The sequence below is a fragment of the Spermophilus citellus genome (genome assembly GCF_964194105.1).
Source record: "Spermophilus citellus genome assembly, chromosome: 10".
Lineage (NCBI taxonomy): Eukaryota > Metazoa > Chordata > Mammalia > Rodentia > Sciuridae > Spermophilus > Spermophilus citellus.
The window spans coordinates 109,949,419-109,975,420 of NC_138197.1; the positions used below are offsets into that span (position 1 = coordinate 109,949,419).

Consider the following 26,002-nt stretch of genomic DNA (forward strand, 5'->3'; position numbering starts at 1 on the left):
GGAGGACATATTGGAAGACAGCCATCTGCAAGTGGGAAGAGAGCCCTCCCTGGGAGTTAAATCGGCCAGTACTTTGAGCATGGATTTCCCAGCCTCCTGAATTGTGGGAAATAAATTTGTATGGTTTAAGGCACCTAGCTTATGATATTTTATTACTGCAGCCTGAGTTGACCAAGATGGAAGATCTAATACTGTCCAGACATCCCATTCCTACCCTCTGTGTTAGCTGAGATATAGATTCAGCCACTGGAGAGATATCAATTATTTTAAAAGATTATTCCTCTCTCGTGTTCAATCCCAAACTATAGGACTGCTCCACTCCATGAAATGTTTAGGGACCCAACTTCCTCTGTGTTATTGCTGTCTCTTAGACATTGCTTTCTTCTGTGTGTCCCAGGGTGACCCACCAACGTGAGGAGGAGGGGGCCGCGAAAGGACTCAGCCCACCCTCCCAGGATATGACTCATAAGTGGCAATGTGACTCAGAATTTAGTTCCTTGGTCATATCCAGCTATAAGGGAAAACAGGAGATGTACTATTTATTCTCTGTGGATGTGTACCCACTAAAACTCAGGAAGTTCATTATCACAAGAGAAGGGGAGAAGGTTTTTGAGGGACAAACAGCAGTCTTTGCATAGCCTGATTTATGAAAAGGAAAACACTATTTGTGAGGCAATACCAATCTTTAAAAACATGCAAGGATAATTGAATATGCTTTCTGATTTCTCTTCTATACAAACATAGAAGGATCTTTAATCTTAATACAAGAGAAGAAAGTAGAAATGAATCCTAAATACTTTATCTATTCATTTTTTGGTCATTGCCACCTATTTTCTAGGAGTGAAAGCAGATTAATACAAATGAATAAAATAAGTAGAACAAACAAAAATAATTACTTGGGCTGGGTTGTGGCTCAGTGGTAGAGCACTTGTCTAGCATGTGTGAGGCACTGGGTTCAATCCTCAGCACCACATAAAAATAAATGAATAAAATAAAGGTATTTTGTTCATCTACAACTAAAAAAAACAAACAAGGAAAAAAAAGAATTACTTGATTTCTTATAAGTACCTGTCACATTCCTTCCAAACTGTCTTTTCCTCTGAAATCACTTAAATTTAACCATTTATTTTTCTAATTTCTAATGAATAGAGTAAAATGAGGAAAGAGATACTTTATTCTAATATTTGATTTCTCTTCTCTACTATTTCTTTCTTAGGGAAAAGTAGAAAAGCCTATTTGCCTTAAATAACTTATCAAAAATGGTATTGATGTCAATGATGAGAATCAATCAGTTCTGTTTCCCCAGATGTTGAAGTTGAACACCCAAGAAATGGTGATGCAAGTTTTATTTAAAGGATAGAACAGAGACAGACTTCTCTGCAGAGAAGGGTCCCTGGAGCTGGGTGTCTGAGGAAGGGGGGGTGTTCTGCCCCTTTTATACATTTTAGATTTCCTTTGTTCTCATGCTCTCTTCTCCCCCATCCTGTCTCTCTCCATCTGCCTTCCTGCTACATGACTAGCAACCCTAAAGGTGGGCCACAGGTGGAGTGATCCTGGGTGGGGAAAGGAAGCCAGCGGCCCAGGAGGCATTCATTCATTAACAACTCCTTATAGGCAGGAACAGTCCCCTGGAGGCGGGTCACCTTGGCAACAGGTAGAGGAGGGGGAAGTGTCCTGAAGGTGTTAACATTTCATTTCCTCCTGAATCAGCCCCCATCTTTCTAGCCCAATCATTCACCACCTATACTGGCTCAGTTACCAGAAAAGTTTGTAATCTTAAAACTATGTGGATAATATTTAATTATATAGACACATTGTGAAACATGGGAAATAAGTAGTTTAATGACTGTTTTAGTCAAACAGAGCATCCAAACAAAATTCCATAGACCAGGTGGCAACAGAAAGCATTTCTCATACATTGGAGGCAGAAGTCTCCGATGGAGGCACTAGCCTATTTTGTTCCTGGTGGTTCCTGGGCAGGCTCTCTTCCTGGCCTGTGGATGTCCTCCTTCTTATTGTGTCCTCATATGGCAGAGAGAGAGGACACTAATCCTATTGGGTTAGCCTCATGACCTATTTTACCTTAATTACTTCCTTACTCCATATACAACCACACTGGGGTTAGGGCTTCAATGTATGAATTGGGGTAGGCGGTCCCAGTTCAGTTTATAACAAGGACAAAAACATCTCTTTTTTTTTTCTGAGTAAACATGGGTCATGGCCAGTGACCACCCAAATAGTTGAGTTAAGATGGAAAAATGCAGCAAGTTCAATTTGCTAATGGATTTGTACTGGGCTTAGTTGAAACCATAGAAAATATCATGAGTTACCTTAGATTTTCTTGAAATGCATCACAAATACAATGTCCTTAAAGTTGAAAGCTTGAGCTCTAATCAGGTCTTAGGAAGAAATCAATTCAACGCTGAGGAAGACAGTTTTCTGATTCACTTGATGGGATCTCCCTGAGCTACAAGCCCACCCTGTTTTGTTTTCTAAGAGATTCTTTGATTTAAAAAGAAAAAAAAAATTCTACCTACTATTTCAAGTCCCCATTTTAACCTTCTCTTTCTTTTCTCAGAAAGCACAAGATTCCTAGATGTGTATCTCTTCCTCTTTGATGATTTCCTCTTAATTACAAAAACTAAACGCAGCAAAAAGGTAAAACTATTTCTAAATACATTTCTAAATTAGATTAAAAAAATATTTCAAATAGGCTCTGTTCAAACCACACAATATTCTTATACGTTCAATTGGATCTTTCCCTCTAAAAATTTATATAAATAATAAGCAAATTGCATTTCTCAAGTTTGTTAAGGGAGATATCCATTTAAGAACAACTTAGTCTGTATACCCTCAAGGTATACAGAAACCATGGGGCCTGACCTGACTAAGCTGAGGAATCCCAAAATGTCTTTGTCTACATTGGCACTTACAAATTGGCCACCTTGGAGCTGCCAGTGTGGGGACCCTCCAACCTGTGTGTGGCCATGTGGCAAAATAGTATCCACCACTCATTCTGATTTGAAAGCTCACATTATTCTTGAGAAATGATGTTTGGGAAGATAGACGTTAGAAAGAGCTGTGATCTTTCAGTGTCTACCTGTATAAGAACTGCAGAGGCCAAATATGTACAGCTGGTGTCACAGAAAAAAAAAGAGTCACCTAGGGGCTATAAAGAGTAGGGATTTCTCATATTTCTTAAGTATTACTGTTACCCTTATTATCACTGATGTTGTTTGTCACTATTAATTAAGTTACTGGTCTGATGGTCCAAAGCCTTTCTTTCTGACCCCTTGTTTCATAGTCTGCTCCCTGAATGGTGAGTGTGAGTAGTCTCAAGAAGGGCAGCTCCTAATTAGACAGACAAAAGAAATTAAAGGCATAAAAATAGGAAAAGAAGAACTTAAATTATCACTATTTGCAGACGACATGATTCTATACTTAGAAGACCTAAAAGGGTCTACAAAGAAACTACTAGAACTAATAAATGAATTCAGCAAAGTGGCAGGATATAAAATCAACACGCATAAATCAAAGGCATTTCTGTATATTAGTGACAAAACTTCTGAAACGGAAATGAGGAAAAACACTCCATTCACAATATCCTCAAAAAAAATAAAATACTTGGGAATCAACCTAACAAAAGAGGTGAAAGACTTATACAATGAAAACTACAGAACCCTAAAGAGAGAAGTAGAAGAAGATCTTAGAAGATGGAAAAATATACCCTGTTCATGGATAGGCAGAACTAACATCATCAAAATGGCGATATTACCAAAAGTTCTCTATAGGTTTAATGCAATGCCAATCAAAATCCCAACGGCATTTCTTGTAGAAATAGATAAAGCAATCATGAAATTCATATGGAAAAATAAAAGACCCAGAATAGCAAAAGCAATTCTAAGCAGGAAGTGTGAATCAGGTGGTATAGCGATACCAGATTTCAAACTATATTACAGAGCAATAGTGACAAAAACAGCATGGTACTGGTACCAAAACAGGCGGGTGGACCAATGGTATAGAATAGAGGACACAGAGACTAATCCACAAAGTTACAACTATCTTATATTTGATAAAGGGGCTAAAAGCATGCAATGGAGGAAGGATAGCGTCTTCAACAAATGGTGCTGGGAAAACTGGAAATCCATATGCAACAAAATGAAACTGAATCCCTTTCTCTTGCCATGCACAAAAGTTAACTCAAAATGGATCAAGGAGCTTGATATCAAATCAGAGACTCTGTGTCTGATAGAAGAAAAAGTTGGCTCCGATCTACATATTGTGGGGTCGGGCTCCAAATTCCTTAATAGGACACCCATAGCACAAGAGTTAATAACAAGAATCAACAAATGGGACTTACTTAAACTAAAAAGTTTTTTCTCAGCAAGAGAAACAATTAGAGAGGTAAATAGGGAGCCTACATCCTGGGAACAAATTTTTACCCCTCACACTTCAGATAGAGCCCTAATATCCAGAGTATACAAAGAACTCAAAAAATTAGACAATAAGATAACAAATAACCCAATCAACAAATGGGCCAAGGACCTGAACAGACACTTCTCAGAGGAGGATATACAATCAATCAACAAGTACATGAAAAAATGCTCACCATCTCTAGCAGTCAGAGAAATGCAAATCAAAACCACCCTAAGATACCATCTCACTCCAGTAAGATTGGCAGCCACTATGAAGTCAAACAACAACAAGTGCTGGCGAGGATGTGGAGAAAAGGGTACACTTGTACATTGCTGGTGGGACTGCAAATTGGTGCGGCCAATTTGGAAAGCAGTATGGAGATTCCTGGGAAAGCTGGGAATGGAACCACCATTTGACCCTGCTATTGCCCTTCTCGGACTATTCCCTGAAGACCTTAAAAGAGCATTCTACAGGGATACTGCCACATCGATGTTCATAGCAGCACAATTCACAATAGCTAGACTGTGGAACCAACCCAGATGCCCTTCAATAAATGAATGGATAAAAAAAAATGTGGCATTTATACACCATGGAATATTACGCAGCACTAAAAAATGACAAAATCATGGAATTTGCAGGGAAATGGATGGCACTAGAGCAGATTATGCTTAGTGAAGCTAGCCAATCCCTAAAAAACAAATACCAAATGTCTTCTTTGATATAATGAGAGCAACTATGAACAGAGCAGGGAGGAAGAGTAGGAAGAAAAGATTAACATTAAACAGAGACATGAGATGGGAGGGAAAGGGAGAGAAAAGGGAAATTGCATGGAAATGAAGGGAGACCCTCATTGCTATACAAAATTACATATAAGAGGTTGTGAGGGGAATGGGAAAATAAACAAGGAGAGAAATGAATTACAGTAGATGGGGTAGAGAGAGAAGAAGGGAGGGGAGGGGAGGGGGGATAGTAGGGGATAGGAAAGGTAGCAGAATACAACAATTACTAATAGGGCATTATGTAAAATTGTGGATGTGTAACCGACATGATTCTGCAATCTGCATTTGGGGTAAAATTGGGAGTTCATAACCCACTTCAATCTAATGTGTGAAATATGATATGTCAAGAGCTTTGTAATGTTGTGAACAACCAATAAAAAGGAAAAAAAAAGAAGGGCAGCTCCTCCAAGATTCTCAGACACCTGCCCTCAGAGGGGGGTCTAATGTGTTATTTCTCTTGCTTCTTTACCAAATGACTTGCCTCATACAGATAATATCAAGAGAGTAAGCATCTCATGTATTTTAATGAACCAAGCTTCTTGATGACAGGTTGGTCAGTTGAGCTAAATAATTTAAAGATCTTAAAGCAATAAAATAGATACCCATTAATCAATCTATGAATAGCTGATGGTTAGCTAGGGAGGGAGTGGGTGTGGGAGAACACTGACAATCAGTATTTCAGAATTTGTATGGCCTCCTATTTTAAGCTACAGAGACTGGCATATCTGAGCAAATCAAACTCTGAAACATCTCTACACCCTTCAAAAACCTTAATGCCAGCACTGCTCACCTTCACTTCAAATAGTGGTGCAAAACTGGGCATGGTGGCACAGGCCTATAATCCCAGTAGCTCAGGAGGCTGAGGTAGAAGGATCACAAATTGAAAGCCCACTTCAGCAACTTAACAAGGCTCTGTCTCTAAATAAAATAAGGGATAAGGGTGTGACTCAGTGGTAAGTGTCCCTGGATTCAATCCTTAGTACCAAAAAAAAAAAGTGGTTCAATGATGCAAATCAGAGCACACAAGTTAATGGAGCGCCATATTGGTTATATTCAGGCAATATTCTGGGCTCATACTTCACAACTTGATTTAAAAATAAGAAATGTTATCAGTTTATCTTTTTCTCTACTGTTCTGTTTACAGTACATGCAAATGACATCCTTTATACTTTTTCAGAATATTCAACGTCTTAGATATTGGAAACAATTTCAGTTACTTACAAATTCTAGAACATAGAATCTATTTATGGTTTCATACTATAGCCCACACACAGCATGGCCAACATGAAGATCCCGTTTTCATTCATCTAACTCCACACTAGAGAGAGATTCCAGTGATGTGATGGTGATTAAGGTGTTTCCCAATTATGGATGCCAACTGTTATTTATTTAGGTGATTCAATTTGGAGTCATATATATTTGCTTTAAATCACTATGTTTGAGAAAATGCTTTTGAGAATCCATTTAAAATAGTAAGATGTTGAGAAATAGTTTATACAGTAGAAATAAATCTAACCAAACTCTCTTATATACATATATGAAGACAACACAGTGAATTTTACCTTCAGTTATATCCATAATACACTAATTTAAAAAACTACAAATAAATCGAAGAAAGGCCATAGAGTAGAGGAAACAGGAGGGAGGGAGGGGGGAAGGAGAGGGAGAAGTACTGGGGACTGAATTGAAACCAATTATATTCATGCTTGTATAATTATATTAAAATGAAGCCCAATATTTATATCTAAATGAACAAATAAAAAATAGACTTCTTTCAAAGAATCTATTTGCATCAGGATATCCTTCAGGTATGTGCACCAACATTTGTTTCCCATATAATGCTTTATTTTTCTCTTTAATTTCAGAAACTTGGGAGTGCAGACACTGGTTTGCTATGTCCTTCACTTACTCTTGAGCTGCAAACTGTAATAAAAGAGGGTGGCTCCTGTATAGTACTCGATCAGCCCATTCCACTAGATAGATTGGTTGTCAAAAGCATTGATCCGCTCCACATGTCAGGTACGTGTCTGTTTCCATTATGCAACTCCACTGCTTGCCATCATGGTTTTATATTGGACATTTTCAATAGCTGGACAGGAATCTAGTTTAAATCTTCATAGAAGACATCTGCACTCTCACGTGGTATATATCACTCTATAAATCAGATATGGTATTCAGTGCTCAAATGACCCAGCTCAGTCATTTGCTCACTGTGGGATCTTAAATGCTTAAGCCTTGGGTTCCTCTTGACAAAATAGGGATACTGATGTCTACTTCCATGGGTTTGCATGAGCATTAAATAAAATAATGCATGTAATGCTCTAAAAAATTGATAGCTATTATTAGTATTGCTATCCTATCATCATTATAATACTGTTATTGCTATTGTTCAAGCACGGCTAAACCAATGATATGCTATGAAAGTGTAAGACAAGTTACTACAAACACTCTATAAAAAGAAATGTCAAAGGGGAATGAAGGGAAGATGGGGGAAAAGAATAGGAAAGACAGTAGAATGAACTGGATACAACTTTCCTGTGTTCATGTATGAATACATGACCAGTGTAACTCCACCACATGTTTGACCACAAGAGTGGGATCCTAATTAGAATAAGTTATACTCCATGTATGTATAATATGTCAAAATATACTCTACTGTCATGTATATCTAAAAAGAGCAAATAGCAACAACAAAATATCAGAAAGAAATACCTAATACATGTACATATATAAATGTATACATAAATTTCTATATATATTTGCTTCTTGGTCAGGAGGTAATTGTGCATGTATACACACATTTGCACACACACATGCATATCATACATAAATAGATGCATCCTTCTTAAACATTTGTTCAAGCATTTCCTGAGTGTTACCTGAGAGCAACCCACTCAGGAGGTTCTGGAGACACAATGAGCTTGAAGATCTCTCAGAAAAATGAAAGATCTGTAAATCTGTCATGAAAGCCCCAGGACCCTGAGTGACTGGAAGGACATTTTGACTCCTCCAGGCTGGTTAGGTGGTGGCATGTTCAGGAGGAAGCAAATGGCTACTCTGCCTCAGGTGGAGGCTCCTATACCAGCTGAGGCCAGGGGGGTAAGGACTGCCTTCCTGTCCCATGGGAGTAGCAGGAAGCAATTTCCCCAGTCCTAGCTCAGTGGCTAGCATAGGACCAACCCATACATAGTAGAATGAATAAATGGATGGATGGATGAATAGCCCACATTTATGTTATTTAAATATATTTAACTAATTTCCACATACTAACTTATGAATGGACTCAATATCTCTCTCTCTCCCCAAGAGCAAAAGGGCTCTGCCAAGGCAAGCTTGGACCCAGAAATAGAGCTTCTGTCCCCTCTATTTTTGCTTTCAAAAAGACTTGTTGAATGGTGACATGGGGGTGTTGGGGTTGTGGCTCAGTGGTAGAGTGCTTGCCTAGCATGCACAAGGCACTGAGTTCGATCCTCACCACCACATAAATGTAAAATAAAGATATTGTGTCCATCTAAAACTAAAAAATAAATATTAAGAAAAAGAAAGGTGACATGGGCAAGTCAGAAGGCCTTTTATGTTTTAATTTTGATGGAACAAATCATGGTCTATATAGGCTGTATTAGTCAGCTTTTTATCACTATAACAAAATTCCCAATATACCTGACTTATAAAGAGAAAGGACATCTGGGTGCGGTGGCACATGCCTGTAATCCCAGTGGCTTGGGAGGCTGAGACACAAGGATCGTGAGTTCAAAGCCAGCCTTAGCAAAAGCAAGGTGCTAAGCAACTCAGTGAGACCCTGTCTCTAAATAAAATACAAAATACGGCTGGGGATGTGGCTCAGTGATCAAGTATCCTGAGTTCAATCTCCAGTATCACCTCCCCACCACCAAAATAAAAGAGAAAGGACATATCTTGACTCACAGTTTCAGAGAGGCCAGCCTATGATTAGTGAGCCCCATGGCTTTAAGCTTGTGATGGGAACACATGGCAGAGCACACGACCCACCTCAAGTCAAAAACAGAGAATAAGATGAAGGTCCCATGATCCTCTTTGAGGACACACCCTAATGACTGAAAAAGCTCCTACCAAGCCCACCTCCTAAAGGTTCAACCACCTCCCACTAGAACCACAGTCCTGGGGACCAAGCCTTTAACATATGGGACTTGGGGAGACGTTGGACACCCAAACACAGCGTAAGCCAATTTTGAATAAGCCAGAGTGGCTTAAGAGCGACCCCCAAAGGAGAATTTTGCCTGGCAGAGGCAGAATCTGCCTCCAGTGTGAGCCTCCTCCCTGATTAAGGAATGACCCATGCAGGTGAGGCAGGGATTCAGCATGTAGGGCCAGAAACCACTTCCATCTTCTGCCTGTTTATTTTTTTCACAAAGGAAAGAATATCACTGAGGGCATCTGTGCTAGTTTATTCTCTTCCTCCAGTGGCCATGTAAGATTCTGGCATCTTACGTGGAGGAAGATGTACTAACTCCCTTCAAGAAAGCCGATGCAGCTTAGCAGAGGGATCAGCTAAGTCAGGGACATGCCAGATTTAAGAACTGAACTTTATGGGAACTCTGACATCACTAGATTATGTTGGAAGATACGTGGTTTTCATTCTCTGATCCTTTTCTAAAAATAAATGAAAGTAAGTATCTTTTTTAAAAAGACTATACTTCCACCTGTTTTATTTTCTAATTTGTAACTAGTATGTCTTGTTTTCTTTTTTTATGATTTTGTTGTTCTTCTGGGTCTATTGTTTTGACTGTTGAAATATAGTTCATGAGCGAGAGTGGGAAAGATAAGTGGGTACAAGAGAAAGAGACTGGGCACTGGAGTGAGTGACAGAAAACTAACTCCAAACTGCAGGGCACCACACACAGCTTTGAGAACTGAGAAAAATTGATTCGCATCTGCTTCTTGCTTCCTCATTTTTTTGATAGTTGTCCTATCTTATGTAGTTGTTGTGGGGTTTAAATGACACAAAACAGATGGGGTGGAGAACCTAACATGGGGCCTAACCAATGTTATTAGTTTTTGTATTAATATGCTCGGAAAAGAAGTTATTCCCACTCATATCTTATCTTTTTGTATTTCACAGGCTTAGCCAGGACCCTTATCCCCATATTATAATCCTAACTGATGAGTTCCAAGCAGTTAAAATTTTTGAGGAAAACAGATTCCAAACACCAGCCAAGAGCAACAGTATAATCTCTTAAAGGCTCACTTGCTACAGGGAATTTATAAGAAGAAAAAAATCAGGGAGTAAAACAAACACAGCCAGTTCTTTTTTCCAGAAAGCCTTTTTATTAGATATAAGTGTTCTTATTCCAGAGAAACTGGGCAAGATTCTATGACCTGACTTAGCAGACTTTCCTGTAGGATTTAGAAACTATGCATTTTTTTTGTGGACTATTATGAGAATAACCTGTGATACTGAAATGGTTCTTGCAGTTAAGAAAACAAATCTGCATCACTTTGAATCTGAAATGAAGCCCCATCTGCCTCAGATCAATCTGACTTAAATTTACAAACTTCAGCAAGTAACAATGACACTGAAGGAGTGTCAGGAATAAATGTCACTTGCTCTTTCTCCTTCCTGAAGTACTTGATGTGACCAGGAGACAGCCCTGACTTGAATTTTTTGTTTTTTTGTTTTTTGGTTTTGGTTTGTTTCTGAACACTAACAACTGTAGAAAGAAATGTATAAGCTGCAGAATTCTACCCCCTATGTTGTATTATTAATAATTCAAGAAGAGCCTTCCATTTTCAGAGTCTCTGCTGTTAAAAAAAAAGGAAAGTGCTCTTCCAGTACCTCCTGCCTTTTTTTTTTTTAAAGACAAGACAGAAAATAACAGGACAGTTTCTTTTGCAAACACAGAAACTATGCATTCCTTTTTGTTCCATTTCACATTTCATGTAATTTGGTGGATATTGCATCATTTGAAACAGTTTTTTTGGCTTTTCTTGGTCTGTTGGGAAACATTCAGGTATTTTGCATTTTTGTCCCATCTTAATTTGATTGTAAGCTTTGTTTTGATGTGACTTCCCTTTAAATACAAAAACAAGCATTTAAAAAGGAGGGACAGGGGACCAAAAAATATCTATTGTTTTTCATATTTTTATTATCTACATCTTTACATACACACAATCTACTTAACTGTGCTCAGCTTCTATGGGGAGCCTGTTGTCTGTCACTTAAGACATAGTTGCATTTCCTCAACTCCCAGAAGCCATTAGCTGAGGAAAACAGGGTTCTATTATTAAAGTGGGCTCTATTTGGACATAGTGGGGTCTTGGCCTTGGAATCAGATATTTTTTTTTCCATAATAATCTACATAAATAAAACTCCACCCTCATCAAAGCAAAAACACTTCAAAGTAAAAGACAAACTCCAGGTTCCTGTTCAGATTTCATATTAAATGATTTGGCTTTTTGTCTTTTTAATATCTCTTTCTAGTCTTTGGGCTGAGAAATGCTTTCCTTATACAACATGAAAACAGATATCGACAGTGTATAGCAGCATTCTTATTACAAGCCCAAACGGAAGACATCAAAGTATGTATTTTAACTGTGTGTGTTTTTGCTTCTTCAGAGTTTACATAAGGCAAAACCTTCAAGCCTCCTAAGTAGAGGTGAATTAGAAATTCCTTCCCCTTCCATCTTTCGTGCAATTCCCCTTCTCTCTCCCATTCCCTCCCACCTCTCGTCCCTGTTTAATGGTAGTCTTCTTCTCATGCTCTTCCTCCCTGACCCTCATTGTTATACAAAATTACATATAAGATGGTGTGAGGGGGAAGGAAAAAAAAAGAGAGAGAAATGTGTTACAGTATATGGGGTAGAGAGAGGTGATGGGAGGAGAAGGAGATAGGAAGGGCAGCAGAATACAACAGACACTAGTATGGCAGTATGTATAAACATGGCTGTCTAACCAATGTGATCCTGTAATCTGTACACATGGAAAAATAAGAATTCATACCCCATTTGAATCAAATGTATGATATATGATATGTCAAGATCATCGTAATGTTTTAAGCAACTAATAAAAAAAATAAATTAATTAAAAAAAAAAAGAAATTCCTTCCCCTGCTTTGGGAAGGCAGTTTTGGGAGGAGGGAAGGGAGACATCTAGTTCTTATGCTCAGAAACCTCAGCATTGACACTTTGCTTACATGGGAAGGGCAGAGCTGACACAGCCTCTTGCTTTCTCTGCTGCAAAGTCAATAGATGACTCCCTGCACTTTCTTTAGGAAATGGGGGAAGGATTGCTTCACATTGCATTAACTTTTGGCAGCAGGGTACCAGGGATTGAACTTAGGGTCACTCAATCATATCCCCAGCCTTTTTTGTATTTTATTTGGAGACAGGGTCTCACTAAGTTGCTTAGGGCCTCGCTGTTGCTGAGGCTGGCTTTGAACTTGCAATCCTTCAGCCTTCCAAGATGCTGGGATTACAGGCGTGTGCCACTGCCCCCAGCCACATTATTAACTTTTAAGATGCTCCAATCAATTTCCAAAGTGCAAATAATGTGATGTCAGCTTAAGTGAAGGCCCAATGCAATAATTAACTATGTCAAGTTCATCTTTCAACCTTTGAAAATGTGCAATTGTTTTCATAGCTATGAGTTGAAAGAGAAACTGCCTGACTTTGGCTTCTTTCTAAGTTCCTACTCTTGTCTTTCCCCTGGTAGACTTCCATTAAAACAACTATGTGGCTAGACCACAAATGCAACATTTCTTTATTCTTAAAAAATTCAATTTTCTGGATTTAGCTCCCTTAGAGTCTGGTTTTCAAATTATACCACTGGTTAAGAACCTCAGTTTCTTAATGGGAAGTCAAGAAAATCAACTTCCAAACTATCTTTATTTTCAGTACTCATTTTTCTAATTAGTCATCATTGACGATTATGGTTCCTTGATTACTCATGACTATTTATCCAACTTGCACACCATATTCATTTAAGCCATTTGCATTTTTCTATATGATTAGAGGTATATTTAGAGGTAAGAAAGAAAATGAAAAACGTATGCAAATGTTTTGTTAGTCTTCAGTTTTAAAAATCAAGCCAATAAATATAATGGAAAATACGAATCCACACATGGTGAGAAATGATCTGTTTAGCATTCTAATCTAGGTGTGTTTTTCTTTTTTCACAGAAAACATGGATGACACAAATAACAGCAGCTATCTCTTGCTTCACCAAGAGTCAGGAAACCAAGAAAATAGCATTAATCAAACTATCTGCAGAATCCTCTGAAATTTAGGGACCTAAACAAGTGGCAAACTTTATTAGAGTTTAGGGCTTTAAGTATTCTTTCATTCAATCTTTTGGTAACACTTAACCTAGTAATGAAGTAAAAGGAAATGTGCATTCATTCTAAAGGTGTTCCAAGATTTGAAAATTTGAGCTAGGAAAGTCCTTAGTATAGAGGAATAATGACTGCAAGAAATTTGAACTCTGAGGAACTTCTTAACAGCAACATATTGATATCCAGACTATCTTCTAATATTTAAGTCAGATTTGTAGGAAGCATGATCGAAGAATGGTGCTATTGAAATTGATAAAGGATGAATGGTCAGATAAATGGAATATCAGAAAGAAAACAAGATCCACTGCTTGTGTCCAGTATGAATTCTGGCATTTTATTTATCTATTAAGTAATGAAACCAATTTTCCTATATCGCTTGTGAGTGAGTCTTACTGCTTCAGAGTCCTACCTCAAACACAATGATAATTTTTGATACAAAGTTTGCCCTTTTAATATATTCAGAAATAAATAAGTTCTGTATTTCAACAGCAGTTTTTAAATTCCTTTTCTCTACCGGTCAGTTTACTCATCTTAGGTGTATTCATATTACACTAACTTGGACAGGAAAAAAACCCCAAAGATCGAATTCCATTATTTTATTTTAAAAAAGAAAAACAAATCTCTCTTCTACATCCACCAACTAAAATTTTAATATGGAAGACGCTCATAGAAATAGTTTTTTTTTGAAGAATGGTGGTTATGTATGAAAAAAAAAAATTTCTGGATTTGCGTGGTATGTGTACGTGTGCATATTAATACAGTATAGTCAATTTATTCAACAGAACTTAGAACTTTTCAAATTTTTTATCAGAAAAATCAGCTTGAACTATTATCATGGTGGGATATACCATTAACTGAATTTAAGGAAACCTGTTTTTAGGGTCAGATAACATCATATGGAAGTCCACAAACTTCAATCTCAGGCATGGTGCCTTTTGCAGTTTCCAAAGTGGAAAAACACATTTATCAAATTTTGCTTCCAAAAAACTGAAAACTTAACTGTTTTATTAAAGCTGAAGAACAAAATAGAGAGGATGATGTTTGCAGAAGTCACATGCACAGTGATTCTTTGAGGAAGCCACAGATGTCACCATGCAAACACGGTAGTGTGAGCAAGCACAGCAGACAAGCTCTTGTGCAAGAGCCACGCACTATTGGAATGAGATTCATGGTCTCTATAGTAGTGTCAGGCATTTGTTAGGAATAAGTGAAAATAAAAGGAAAATCTGGAAAGTGGTAACTCTTGTTCATATAGCTAAATATTTATAAATGAGAAGAGGACAAGGCAAAAAAGAGGAGAACAGATTTCAAATGAGTTCCAAGAGATGGTATCTGGGTGGGATTAAAAGCAATTATGTCCAGGAGAAGACAATATAGGTTTATGCAAGAAAAGATTTATGAAGAAATTTATGGCTAAAATAAATATTTTTAGGAAAAAAAATTAATGATCATCTTGCAAGGAATTTTTGCTATTTTTGTTATAAAATTCCCAAAGAGGAAAGCAATGTGTTAGGACTAGGCAATCGCTCAAGATTCCTCCAGTCCCTTGATTCCAATAAGGAATAAGACAGGGGAGGGGGGAAGTTATATTGAGTTTTCAAAAAAGTATCTTTAAATGGTCACCTGGGTATTAAAATTACACACACAATAAAAAGGGAGATTAATTTTATATTTTTGATATTTCTTTTTCATTTTGTTAATTCTCCACAACATGGAATAGAGTGAAAAGGAAATGTCTCAAGCAAAATGGCATTTAATTTCTCTTGAGATCAGGAACTTAATTACTATCCTAAGTTGAATGACATTAAAACATTATCACTGTATATATCCAAGTGCAGAGTACTAATAGTCTGTAAATAAACTGATGCAAAATGGTTAATATTTTGTTCTCTTTTGTTATTTTGGTACTAGGGATTGAACCCAGGGGTGCTCAACCACTGAGCCACATCCCCAGCCCTTTTAAAATACTTTATTTAGAGACAGGGTCTCACCAAGTTGCTTAGGCCCCCACTAAGTTGCTGGGATTGGCTTTGTATATCTTGTTCTCTTTTTTAAAACAGACGAAATAATTTATAGTCATAGAATACGTCTATTAGAAAGAAATGTTTTTTTAATATCATCTTTAACATATTAAAAAAAGACAAAAGCAATAATCCAGCAAGGATCCTTCCATTGGTCTTTATACAGATTTAAATGTTGTGATGTGATTTACCAGTTATATTTATAATTAATAACCCGAATCACTGAGGTTAGAAATTACAGTATTTACTGAGCTAAACTCTCTCACAAAATAAGGCACAACTACATGATCACAAGTAGTAAATACAACACAAATAATGGACCCAAAAACTAAATGAGAAAATATTCATGCAAAGGTATGTACAGAAGCTATGAATATATGATCCAGTCCAAGGAAGTACAGAATGTCTTACACACGACTACATCATGTTACAATAAGTTCATTACTTCTACATGGAAAGAACTTAGTGATTTCCAATTCTATTTTATACAGTTTTACATAAATTTAGTAAGTTTATGCACAATATTCACATCTGCAACAATAACAAATTGATCATTAAAATTCAGGCATAGGGCAATTAAGACACGGTAATGTGTGGCACATTATAATTACAGACTGTCATTCATCAGGCTCGTGTCTAGGAATACTAACTCGATGGCACATTTAAATCATATGGATCAAATCATCCATGGTTTTATAGCCAAAGTGCATTAAAAAAATTATATCATTAAACAGGTCATGAATATCAAAATATATGATCATAATTTGCTCTCCACTTAAAAGCTAAACATTTTTAAGCAAGTGCAAGATTAAAAAAAGTGACTTTAAAGATCCCAAAACTATATAAAATAATCATAAAGACTTTTTAAGAGAGATGGGAAAATAACAAATTTGGCAGTTACTATTTAAAAACATTACTGTACGGAAACTACTAAACTAGCTAATTCCACTTTAAGAGGTAGTTGAACAAAATGTTTATTTGTACACTGTATTGAGGTTTTTGTGTTTTTTTCCCCCTCTTTTTTCCTTCAAAATTAACAAATCCTATACCAGCAACTTTGCCTTCTTTCTATTAAAAGAATTCTGTCAGTATAATTTATTACACACTAAGCCAGCAAGACTTGATTTTTTAACTCACAATTCTGTGGTTTGCAATTTACTAACACTCGATGCCAACATGTTTGGCATTAGAACCAAGAAATGAGACCCTGCATTTGCCAGCTCCAATGTACTGAAAAAAATAATAGTACCAGCAAAAATCTAAAATGTACATAGTCAACAAGAACTCAGAAAAGGACTTTTTAATTAAAAGGGGGGAAAACCCTTTTTATTTCCAAAACACATTAAACTGCTGAGTTAATAGCAAGAATGTTTGGTTTCATTTATATTATCAGTATAATAGCCTAAATAGGTAAATTATTGAGACCTATCAAATGAGAATAATTAGGAAAAAAAACCAGAAAAGTCACTCAAACACACATTGTTTTATTTGCTGTCCCTACAATTGTGAATATGTATGGGTGAGTGGGGATGGAAGACCCAGAGAAGTCTGTAGTGTGTCCAATTTGATGAAGTTGACATTCTAATCCAGCATTCTCATTTCTCATGAAGTTTTACTATCTTAAAAAAAAAACACTTATGAAGTTTTATTATCTTAAAACAACTACAAAAACAAACAACTCACAACTGTATTGTGAATATCTGTTTTTCCAACATATACAGCGTTACTTACATGTAAATGTATAGAATTAATATAATTTTGAAAGAATTTTAGTATTTAAAATGCATAAGTCATTCAGTTTATATTATCCCAACTATTATTTTTCATAAAGAACCATAGTATTTATTTCTTCATTATAGATGCTCAAGGATATGTTTATACAAGTTCATGGATTTAACCAATGTCCTTAATAGCAAGCTACTGGCTGACAACAGGATTTCTATAAATTCTTTTTAGTAATTAAATGAATATGTGACAATCTCTTTATTTATATATGTGTAGGTATGACATAAACATAATTTCATTTCAGAATGATATTTGAAAGCAAGTGCATCTTATAAATTATTTGTGGTAAATGAAATATTAACTCTCATCCTTAGCTGTTACAGTTATTAAATGACTCCAACTGAATAAATGTTATGACTTTACATTTCTTCTCTAGAAAGATAATTAATAAACTAATATTTGTGACTTCGGTCTCCAGATGCTTTCCAGTTTTCTAAATTAACAAGACAAATGAAAAAATAAAGTTCAATTCCATTGTTCAGCATACAGAGGGTTAATTCTTAGTTACCCTTAAAGTGTGTGGTAATTCTGTTTCACATGTTATCATAGCATTGAGGTTACTAAATATATTTGTTTTAGGTGATACTCTATTCTCTAGCTGTTACTTAGAGGTAATTTCCAAGCATTATTTTTTCAAAGTTAAAAAGATTTCCAAGTTAATATGGGTCCCAATTCAAAAGCATTTGAAGTAAATTTTACAACTTTTAAAAATTCTTCCAATAGGTAAGAAGAAAATGTGAAGTAAAATATTTAATACTTTCTTATCATTTTGTATTTTGTTTTCATGGCAAAGACCATAGCAATACCATTTTCTAGCTTTAAGATGCAAAATTATAAAACAATTACAGCGACATTGGGCTATGCTTGGGAAGATAAAATCAAATAAAGGAAAAAAATCAGATCTATTAAAAAGTAAACTCAGACTCCTAAAAGATGTTAGAGAGACAAAATGAAGGTATAACATGAAAGCTAACCTCAGAAGACGTCCCACTTATGAGAAAACTAGAATAGGACCATGATACAATTTCTATTATTCATCTTTCAACTGATGGTGAAGGTGAGAAGCTTTATAGGATTTTTAATGAAAAATATTGGGAGTTTAAAAATAAAAAAGAAAAAGAAAATTTAACCCTAATCTTCTAAATACTATCCCAGGATTACCATAAAGTAAGCAAATTGATTTTATAGAGGTTTTCATAAAATCTACTAAAGAGAATTTAATCCATATCATTAGGACAAAAACTATGTTTGAATTCATGGTTAGTACATATTTTAACACAAACTGTATTTAAAACACCCAAGTAGTAAATTTATAACATAACAACAAAACTGAGCTACAGACCTATATATAAATGATAAAGATAGAAAGTTTTATAATTCTGTGCATGATTCCACAAAGAGAATGTTTAAAACAATTAGTGTGCTGTTGTGCAACAAAAACAAATGATAACATGATCCATGTACATCTTTGTACATATAATTTGGGAGAAAGAACCTATGGAATTGTACTCATTGTGAACAATGAAATTATATTTAAAAAAATACATTGCTATTTTCTGTCCAAAGTTTATTTACATTTCATTGGCTAATTCTAAACTTGGCATGAAAGCTATTCCAGGGGTTAAATGGAAAAAATAATGAAAGATGAACTCAAGTCTCACAAAAATAGAAGAGTTTTTGTTGATATCGATAACATTCCAAAATATACGGATTCTAATTTGGTCTAGTATTGCAACCAGAATCCAAATCAAAGAGTAGTCCAAGACCTCTATTAAGCACATTTATTAAAAATCTAATGTTAGCGTGATATTACTCTGGAGTTGTGATGACTGTTAGCCTTGCAAGTCATTGAAACATGTATCGCAGACGCGAACAGGCTTCTTGGAAGAGGGAGTTAAGGCGTTTTTGGCTGAACATTCAGCACAGAAGATATTTCCACACTGACGACAGTGATGCTGTAAATGATAAAAATTAAACAATTTCAAGCACAAACACTATAACAAAAGCATTATAAAACTACAGTAGTGTAGTCACAGGCTACACTGTAAAGGTATACTAACTTTCCAGTGATTATCTTATTACTTAATGAAAGAATATTTCAACATGTTAATTTAACCCCTTTGTTACATTAAAGTGAAGACTTCCCTATTTATTAAACACTACATAAACATTTTATGCCTGTTTTTATCATAAAATTTTCAAAAGAACTCTAAAAAGCATATTTTAAGTGTGAAAACACACTTATCGAACAAAGAACTATATCTATTTGCCAAATGTTTCAGAAATACTGTCTTCAATTGGAATTTACACATAATTATTTAAACAGTACTATTTCAAACATGTATCTTTACATCTCTCTGCTTTTTCTTCCTTTAAAAGAACTCAATGATGACTAAACCACATGAGTTCAACATGGTGCACTGGATCCAAAAATGTCCCATAGAATAACTTAGTAGGAAAACGACGACTGAATTTAAAACTAAAATTCAAACACAGGCTAACCAGAAACTAGACTACATGAAATTTAATTATTCTATGTAGTCATAAAGTTTACCAACAAATGGAATTTTTAAAAAATTCATTAAATGCAGAACTATTTTGATGATTAAAATACTATCAGTGAGAAATGAGATCAAGAAACGTAGCTCCAGGAATCAACCCACTCACCCGTCTCACTGTGACCGAGAAGCCTTTCCCACAGGCCATACAGTTCTGTACTTCGTTGTCCTCAGCCCACTTTCTATTCAACGCTTGTGTATGTTTGATCTGTTTTTTTTTAAAAAAGTTCCAATGTATTATGATATTGAATATTATAAAGAATGATAAATTATTTCTAATATGGTACCAGATATGTACAAAATTTTGGCTGTCTACAACATGGAATAAAATTTTTAAGATTAGAAATATTTTGTTCAACTTTCATTTGTCAAAAAAAAATGTGAATGAAAATAAAATTAAAATTTATTCCTCCGAGGCACTGATAATTAGCCTAACTCTAATGATCAATCCTTTCTAGGGATTCTAAGAACATACTTATATCACTTTTTTAACACATACTGATTTTTCCATTCTTGGGTATTCTTGAATTTTGTTAATTCTTTCCCTGTACTGACAATTCATGAATGACATGGCTCTCAAACTAATCTCTGAGATCTCTGAAGAAGTCCTTTATCATAAAGTAAGCAAATTTATATTTAACAACCTATAAAACCTATAATATCACTGTACAGACAGTAGCTATTTGAAAAAATTTATTAAACATGAGTTCTGTTTTTTTTTTTTTTTTTCCAGTGCTGGGATCTAACCCAGGGCAGATGCTAGATAAGCACTCCTGTATTGAGCCACACCCCAGCCCTGCTTTACACTAAAAGGTCAATTGTAGTCTGAGAAACTGCCTCACATCTCAAGTAACTTACCTGAAGGGACTGGTTTTCTCTGCCCAGCTCCTGCACTGCTGCAGTTGTATTATCCAGCTTTCTTTGCAATTCTAGGACTTTGGTCTGAAGCTTTTCTATTTCACCTTCTCCTTTAAGACATCTGGAACAGATAGAAAAGAGAGAACTAATTTTAAAAAAAAAATCATGATGAGCTAGGGCTGTGGCTCAATGGTGGAGCACTTGCCTAGCACATGTGAGGCGCTGGGTTCAATCCTTAGCACCACATAAAAAATAAAAAACAGAGGCAAATTAAAAAAATCACGAAAGAATCTTTCTTGAATATAGGCCATGGACTAGTTAGTAATTTTAAATATAAACACATTCATTTCAATTATTTGATTGTTCTAAGGATCAGTCTTTTAAATGTCTACTTAAATACCTGTAGGCCTTAACATACTTTTCTTAATTCTTATATTCTAAAAATGTGGACTGTAACAATCTTTTAATTACCTACAATGGATATGAACTACTTTAGTGGACATCAGTTACCTTTCTAGCAGTGCTCTCCTTTCATCTTGATTATTCTGAACCGTGGCTTCTAAGACTGCAATCTCACCACGTAAGTCGTCAGTCTGTTTCTCCAGCTCACTAACTCTCCGTTGACTAGACTGCCACTCCTTCTTTACAGTGCCCAAATTCTCATTCAATGCTGTAATCTGCATGGTAAGTTTAGCCTCATTTTCTTCATGTTTCTTCATTCCTACTTCCTTTTCTTTTATTTCAGAATGCTGAGAAAAGAAAAAAATGTGTGTGTGTGTGTGTGGGGGGGGGCTATTACAAAATTAATTTATTAAATTTAAAATATTGGCAATATAAATAATATTGCTGCTTTAGGAAAGGAGGTAAGAGAATATATTTCACTAGACACAAATAAAACTTATTCTGCAAACATCTGTATAATTTGAATGGGTTCAAATGCTATAATCCTGAAATGATGGGTAGCAGGCCTCTCATAAGGTCCAGGTTAAATGACATGACTTGAAAGTCTTATTTTTTCTACCAGAGCAGGGGAAGACACACATGGCTAGGGACAGCATGATGCCCTAGAGATAAAGCTGGCACTTCCTTAGGTCACTCAATGTATCCTTTAGTCTCTATCAACCTGCCAAAAACCACAATACAAGCCCTTCAAGTCACTCTTTGAACTTAAAATTCCAACTCTTCATCTAGAATATTCAGCAGTCAAGTTATCTAGGGATATTGAGTTAATTCAATAAAGGAAAGCCAGATGCTTCCTATTTGGCATGTACAGCTTAGGGAAGGAAAAGCTGACTTTGTTCATCCTAATTCCAAACTGAAGTTTCCATTTCCCCTCATCAACATCATTCACTTTGACAAAACAAATTTCACATGAGTAGCTTTCACCCCATTTACCTCAATCTATAAGTTTGTGGGTTTATGTGTTTCAAACATTTCTGGAACAAAAAAATGACTTTTTAAATTATATTTTAATTGAATTTTCACTGATATAAACCAAAATATGATAACAGATAAAATATTTCCAATCACATGTCAACTATTTCAGCAAATCAGATTTCCTTTCTTGAAAACTAAAATCTTAAGAAAGCATAACATCAGTCATAACTTAGAACTTAAATAGAAACTTAGGTAGAAAAGAATCTTCCCCCTGGACTGATTTAGAGTGCTGTTCAACATACTTCCCACCACTAACTCACTGACCAGTTTAGCTTCTTTCTCAACAAATTCTTTCTTCAGCTCATCTTCTTCCTTTTTCACCTGCTCTGTTAGTATCTGCAGGTTTCTCTTCTCCTGTTCAAGAGTTGCCTTTAATGAGTCTACTTTTCCTTGAAGTTCTAATTTCTGCTGAATTAAAAGTTGTTTGGCATCCTTGAGATTGGTTACCTCCTGTTGAAAGGCAAAACAACAAATCATTCTTGATAATAAATATGTCACAAGGCAGCTGAAATTTATGCAATTTACCACAGACACAATGAGTTTACTCACATATGAGATTCTTCAAGTTCAACATTTGGAACAGTTGGCTAAAAAGATGCAAGAATAAATTTGCCTCCTGCCCACTCATCATTTAACCCAGGTGACATGTGGCAGGTGCATGTTTTGATTATATTATGTGGAGAAGATCTCCATCCCCTCCTCTCCCTTTTCTCACTTAATAAGCATTTATTTATTATAGGTCATCATTGAGTTATCACACATTGTTACATTCTGAGGCTGTAATGAGTTATAGGACTTTCCTGCTTTAAGGAAGTCAATTCCAGAAGAATAGAAGGGCATGAGATTACAAATTATGATGCAAAATGCCAAGTGTGCTGATAGAAATAAAGACTATTAAGAGGGCATTTGAGAGAATCTGACTTTTCTCTAAGAAAATGAATAACATTTTATAAAGCAAATGATAAATGCTTTCTTTAGCTGACACTATAGCTGTGCTTATAACAGACAAAATGTTAAAAACAAGAGATTATTAAAGGATTTTAAGAAGTAAAATAATTGGAAAAAAACTAGAATTCCCTAAAATCTTAATTCCAAATTCTTACATATTTTTATTATCCATGAGCATCATTTGCTAAATTAATCTCTCTTAATTATCATTCAATGAAACCTAATCTCTTACGGTTATCATAGGTATATATAGGAATCATATTGGTCAAAAACAACAAAATAATTTGCCTAGCACATGGCAATTTGCTCTCAATTTTCCTAATATAACATACTAGTATATATCAACACATATATAATTTTATAGAAAAATCCAACAACACAGAGGAAAGGAAAGTAATTATTTTAATATACCTTTGTGCTTTCTTGTTTGTGGGACTTGAGTTCTTCACTCAGCTTGGTGATTTCTTTTTCTTGTCTACACTTAATTTCCTCTATCTCTGCCAATTTAGATTTTTCATTTGCTAGTTCTTTTTCTTTTATTGACTGTAGAAAAATAAGTTTCATTAAAACATAATTTCAAAGCAAACACTCAAATGAAAATTAGTATAATCAAAATACTGTGACTATTGATGACTATTGTACTTAACTGAAGCAAATTAATATACCCTGTCTTGCCTACCTCCTTCAATAATATCATTATAAAGACTAAACGGTTATAGTTAATACTGTAAAATGGACAGTGTCTGACCAGAGCAGCAATTCTATAAAATGTAGCCAAAACTACCATTCTTATTCTTCTAACTCCTATTCTATCAGTATCACTATCTTTACATAGGTACCTAGTAGAACATTAAGCATCATTTAATCTCTGAAATAAATAGATTTTTAATCCCCATTTTATAGGTGAAAGATCAAAAGTTTAAGACAAATAATCCATCATAGATGGAGTTAATTCTGAAACCAGATGTATCTGATGAACACTGTTTGCAATACCTAAAAACTATAGTTCTAGCTTCTTGTGGTGGTACATACCTATAATTCCAGCTATTTGTGAGGCTGAAGCAGGAGGATTGTTAGATCAGCCTGGGCAACTGAGACTCTGTCTCAAAATAACATTTTAAAAAAGGGGCTGAAGATGGAGCTCAGTGGTGCCATACTATTGGGTTCAATCCCCAGTAACTAACACACACACACACACACACACACACACACACACACACACACCATATAATTCAGTCAGAACTTCCCAAACTTAAGGTATAAATCAAGAATTCCATTCCAACTTCACCATCCTTATATATACAAAATCATCCACAATTTTTTTAATTAAAAAAGAATTTTGAGAATTGAACAATTTAGAACATACCAAGAACTTCAGGAATTATTTAGAATAATGCCTATCAGCTGATAGGAATATATAATTTCAAATAATAAACAAAAACCAAAAAGTTTCTGGAGTCTGAATTTCTCTATATAAAGTTTAAAGTGTTTTAATAATGTATTTGTTATATAAGCCAATGCTTTCAACTTCATAACTTCACATTATTTATATAAAATAAATTTCTACTTGCTCTCAGTAAAGTCAATTCTTTCTTTTAAGAATTCTTAACAAACTTAAGACTTACCTAGACCTTTTATTATCTCATTGACACATTTAGAGTACAAATGTTATATGAGACATAGCTGAGGAAGTATAATATCTGTTCTTAAATAACCAAGATTCTATGGTGTAAAAAGTAGTTGCTTATAAGACTAAGCAGTGAGAAAAAAATGGGTAGAACTGGCAAGGAGGTTATTAAGAAGTACTTCCTAGCACAAAACTTCCAATGACTAAGCATGTTTTAGCCTGTTCTAGACGTCCTTCTGAAAGAGCTGTTGAAACTAAAGATGATACCTGTATTGAACATGAGGTTAAGAGATTTGACTGGATGATCTCCAAACCACTGAAGCTTTAAGGTTCTGCATTTAAGTCAGAAAAATGAAATACCTTTTCTTTTTGAGTATCTTGGAGTGTTTTACACTGCTCCTTCAATTGCTGTTCTTTCTTTGCTGAATCCTGTTCCAAAGCAGCTTTGGCAGTCTTCAATTCTTGAATCAATTTATTTTGGTTTCCAATTTGATTTCTGTTTGATATCAAGTCCTCCTGTGCTAGAGAAAGCTTCTCTTCTACAGACTTGTAAAAAGAATTTTTTCCCCAAATTATTATATGCCATCTTTTAATAAATTTCGGTAGCAACATAACAGTTAATATAAGCATTATGGAAAACAATACAGTCATGCGTCATTTAACCATGAGGGCATGTTCTGGACATCCTTGTTAGCTAATTTTGTCATGTGAGCATCACAGAGTGCACATACACAAACCTAGATGGTACAGCTTACTCCACACCAAGGTAATGTGGTAGAGCCTATTGTTACATGGTAGAGCAAACATTGTTTATATAAAATAAATTTCTACTTTCCCTTAGTAAAAGTCAATTCTTTCTTTTAAGAATTGCTAAAAACCTGTTAAGCATGTTATTTCACTGAATATGGTAACACAATATAAAGTACTTGTGTATCTAAACATCTGAAAACAGAAATGTTCCAGTAAAAATACCAGGCAATAGGAATTTCTCAGCTTCATTATAATCTTATTAAACACCTCTGTATATGAGGTCTGTTGCTAACTGAAACATCACTATGCAGCAGCTGACTATACTATAAAAAGAGAATGTTACACCCTTCAATACTGAATGCTTATCAAATCTTCAATATTGGCCAGGTAATGTGAAAAACTATCAAATAAGTAGGGACCATATCAAATATACTTAGATTACATATAATCTAAGTATATGTAATATATAATCTAAGTAAAAATAAATGAAGACCTCGTGTGTGTGTGTGTGTGTGTG

The 26,002-nt window shown here is 35.2% G+C and overlaps 2 protein-coding genes across 3 annotated transcripts in view; one reads left to right on the forward strand and one right to left on the reverse strand.

Moving 5' to 3' along the window:
- PLEKHG7 (pleckstrin homology and RhoGEF domain containing G7) overlaps nucleotides 1–15,284 on the forward strand; it is a gene marked incomplete at its 5' end in the record, with an annotated part of 68,855 nt that extends 53,571 nt beyond the window's left edge. The window contains 4 exons of the mRNA XM_081311923.1: nucleotides 2,579–2,658; nucleotides 7,061–7,214; nucleotides 11,653–11,750; nucleotides 13,349–15,284. Of these exons, the coding sequence (XP_081168049.1) occupies nucleotides 2,579–2,658; nucleotides 7,061–7,214; nucleotides 11,653–11,750; nucleotides 13,349–13,456 (440 nt within the window). The 3' untranslated portion in view covers nucleotides 13,457–15,284. The remainder of the gene's footprint in view (nucleotides 1–2,578; nucleotides 2,659–7,060; nucleotides 7,215–11,652; nucleotides 11,751–13,348) is intronic.
- A 311-nt stretch (nucleotides 15,285–15,595) lies between these two features.
- EEA1 (early endosome antigen 1) overlaps nucleotides 15,596–26,002 on the reverse strand; it is a 137,257-nt gene continuing 126,850 nt past the window's right edge. Inside the window, exons 23-30 of one of the 2 annotated variants that reach the window (XM_081309177.1) lie at nucleotides 25,096–25,281; nucleotides 23,520–23,651; nucleotides 22,425–22,610; nucleotides 21,234–21,472; nucleotides 20,724–20,844; nucleotides 19,975–20,073; nucleotides 19,121–19,262; nucleotides 15,596–17,740 (exon numbers count right to left, since the gene is read on the reverse strand). In XM_081309177.1, the coding sequence (XP_081165303.1) occupies nucleotides 19,140–19,262; nucleotides 19,975–20,073; nucleotides 20,724–20,844; nucleotides 21,234–21,472; nucleotides 22,425–22,610; nucleotides 23,520–23,651; nucleotides 25,096–25,281 (1,086 nt within the window). In that variant the 3' untranslated portion in view covers nucleotides 15,596–17,740; nucleotides 19,121–19,139. Of the gene's footprint in view, nucleotides 19,263–19,974; nucleotides 20,074–20,723; nucleotides 20,845–21,233; nucleotides 21,473–22,424; nucleotides 22,611–23,519; nucleotides 23,652–25,095; nucleotides 25,282–26,002 lie in introns of both variants that reach the window. The other variant, XM_081309176.1, reaches the window with a different exon arrangement.